We start from the raw sequence: 2352 nt of genomic DNA, 5'->3' as shown, positions 1-2352 counted from the left end.
AGCACATTTTTTCTATTGTCTAATGTACTCACAGCCAAATGATCGATTCTCATATCTTGAGATCCTCACTATATTATCCTTCTTCTTTTCTCTCCGTAAACGCCTCAAAATTTCTATCGAAACACATTAAGTCTTAGTATTGGGAATTAGGTTCACTTTTGCAGAGTTTTGATTACTTTGATAATTTCTCTTTTTTTTTTTGAGTCTTGAAGTTTTGAAACAGAATGAGCATGGGGCTCCATGAATAACAACGCATGATGGGCATGGTTGCACAGACAGAGGCTGCTCAAAAGACTAGACACTGATATGTAGCCACTGTTCATTGACAAGAAAATTAAATTCTCATAAACAGGAAATTTATTTCACACTTTTGCTCTATCAGGTTGTTTCCCAATGCATTGACAGCAAAAAGAAAAAGAAGAAGAAAAAAGAGAAGAAAAGAAAAGGAAAAAGAACAAGATCCCTTTTGAGATCCAATTCCTTTTGCTTTGACAACCCTCACCCACCCACCACTTCTTCTTCCTCTTTCAAAGCAACTTCTACAACATGAACAGTCTGCATCTGCATCAGCATCAGCATCAGCAGCAGCAATGGTTGTGACCATCTCCTCATCTCATCCCCATCTTCCCTCCAAACCACCTGTAAAGAAGGAACCGTGAAAGTTAGATTATTACAAAATGAAGATCTGTGAGACAAGAAAAAAAAAAAAAAGGAGAAAAAAAATAAACAAGAATTGCAAATCACACGCATACACAAAAATACAATGTTTACGTAGCAAGGCCTACGTTCACCGTTTCTACAGTCTCACTATAATCAGAAAGAGTTACAAACGAAATATAGAGATGGTCGTCCCCTTTCAACTACCTATACATATAATTAGTGTACAATATATATCAGGATCCATACTACTACCCAACAGGCACAATGCATGAGACTCCTACTAAAATGGAGACTCTGGAGGACAAGATCCCAAATTGAGAAGAAAAAAAAAAAAAACCAATATATGATTTGTAAATCACTTTAATTTGCTATCAAAACACTGACACACTGTAAGTACTAGAAGTGAAAATACAAACTTAACTGGTTTTGCTGTAATTGATTTGCAGAGAGTGGAGACTGAAAGAAGCCAAAAGGCTCATGAAATGCAGATCTCCCCTGCAACAATATGATCCAATAATTGGCTTAGATCAAAGAAAATAAATAACACCCAAATCATGAAATAGACTAAATAGTAAATACCTCAAAATGGGTTGCAGAGCACCCTTCTGAAAACTCCAAGATTTTCTCCATTGAAGAAGCTTTGTTGTTGTTGTTGTTGGTGGCGGTGGTGAGTGTGAAATTTTTCTGTCAAATTTTCAAGAACCACTACTGTTATTCCCAAGAACAATAAAATGGTTAGTTATTTCAATTGAAAAAACAATATTAAAAAAAAAAAATTCAATAGAAACAAAATGTTTCCAATTAATTTACCTGGGATGATAAGTTGAAGATAGGAGAGCTAGCAGTGTCATCAAGGAAAGAAGGGTGTTCTTCGTCGTTCCGACGCCGATTTTCTTTGATTTTCTTTCTCTTTCCACTGTTATTTGGCAATGTGGGTTCAATGGGTGGGTGATAGAAAAACCCATTGTCAGCATTTCCATAGTATTCATCTTCATGAAAAACTGGTGGCCCAGAAGATGCATCAGAAACCATTGATAAATCCTCTTCCTCATTCTCATCACTGTGAGTGTGAACAGACCTTCCATCAACTAACTCATGGGCTCCTCCTCCATGGGAGGGATATGGAGGAGAGAGAAAAGAGTGTTCTAAGAGGAGTGTCCAACCAGACTCACAACCACTGCTACATTCTGAAGCTAACATATCATTCATTGTTTGTAGCCTATGTGAAAGATGATCTCCTCCCAAGTGGCTTCTCTTCTAGCTATAAAGCCTTCTTTATCAAGAAAGGGAGATGAATCAATAGATTGGGTTGGGTTATGAAGAAACACACACTACTCTTGCTAGTGAAAGCTTTGTGTGTCTTTATATTCCCCCCCACCCCCCAACCCAAAAAAAAAAAAAAAAGGTCCGTATCTAGAAAAACTTAATCTGTCACTTGAAATTTAAAAAAAAAAAAAAAATCTCAAAAAATATTTATTGTAAAATGTAACAATTTCTGGCTTCATTTGGCTATGGTTTAAAAACTAGCAGTTAAAAAATTCATTTTTTTTTTTTTTAAAAAAACTCAATTGATACTTATTTTTGTCCAAAAAAATCCACTTTAACTAGTTTAAAAGACCTTAGAGAACGTAACAAGGGAAGAATGTGTCAAACAAAATACTTTAGTGTTTTTTAGTATTAATTTCTTTTATA

At 35.3% G+C, this 2352-nt stretch overlaps 1 protein-coding gene across 2 annotated transcripts; it reads right to left on the bottom strand.

The window, feature by feature from the left end:
• Positions 1-322: 322 nt before the first annotated feature.
• On the bottom strand, positions 323-2048 carry LOC114269359 (protein SOB FIVE-LIKE 5). Of its 2 annotated transcripts, none has more exons than XM_028210669.2 (4): positions 1471-2048; positions 1240-1344; positions 1082-1155; positions 323-639 (listed from the first exon to the last, which is right to left on the bottom strand). In XM_028210669.2, the coding sequence occupies exons 1-4, from the start codon at positions 1867-1869 to the stop codon at positions 609-611; spliced, it is 609 nt and encodes a 202-aa protein (XP_028066470.1). In that variant the 5' UTR covers positions 1870-2048; the 3' UTR covers positions 323-608. The 2 variants fall into 2 exon arrangements, with proteins under 2 accessions (XP_028066470.1, XP_082756056.1); XM_082899930.1 differs by having other exon boundaries at positions 1082-1171; positions 1241-1344; positions 1471-1998.
• Positions 2049-2352: the final 304 nt, after the last annotated feature.

The sequence above is a fragment of the Camellia sinensis genome, chromosome 12 (assembly GCF_055761805.1).
Source record: "Camellia sinensis isolate YWXY chromosome 12, ASM5576180v1, whole genome shotgun sequence".
NCBI lineage: Eukaryota > Viridiplantae > Streptophyta > Magnoliopsida > Ericales > Theaceae > Camellia > Camellia sinensis.
The sequence above is the reverse complement of the archived record's forward strand: the minus strand, read 5'-3'. Positions and strand labels throughout refer to the sequence as shown.

What these genes read in the sequence shown, in the direction of transcription:
- LOC114269359 (XM_082899930.1), bottom strand. Translation starts at nt 1,869, where the DNA reads ATGAATGATATGTTAGCTTCAGAATGTAGCAGTGGTTGTGAGTCTGGT. An exon ending in TCTTCAACTTATCATCCCAG is followed by an intron (nt 1,345 to 1,470) that starts GTAAATTAATTG and finishes AAAATTTGACAG; the next exon opens with AAAAATTTCACACTCACCAC. An exon ending in AATCAATTACAGCAAAACCA is followed by an intron (nt 640 to 1,081) that starts GTTAAGTTTGTA and finishes CCTTCTTTACAG; the next exon opens with GTGGTTTGGAGGGAAGATGG.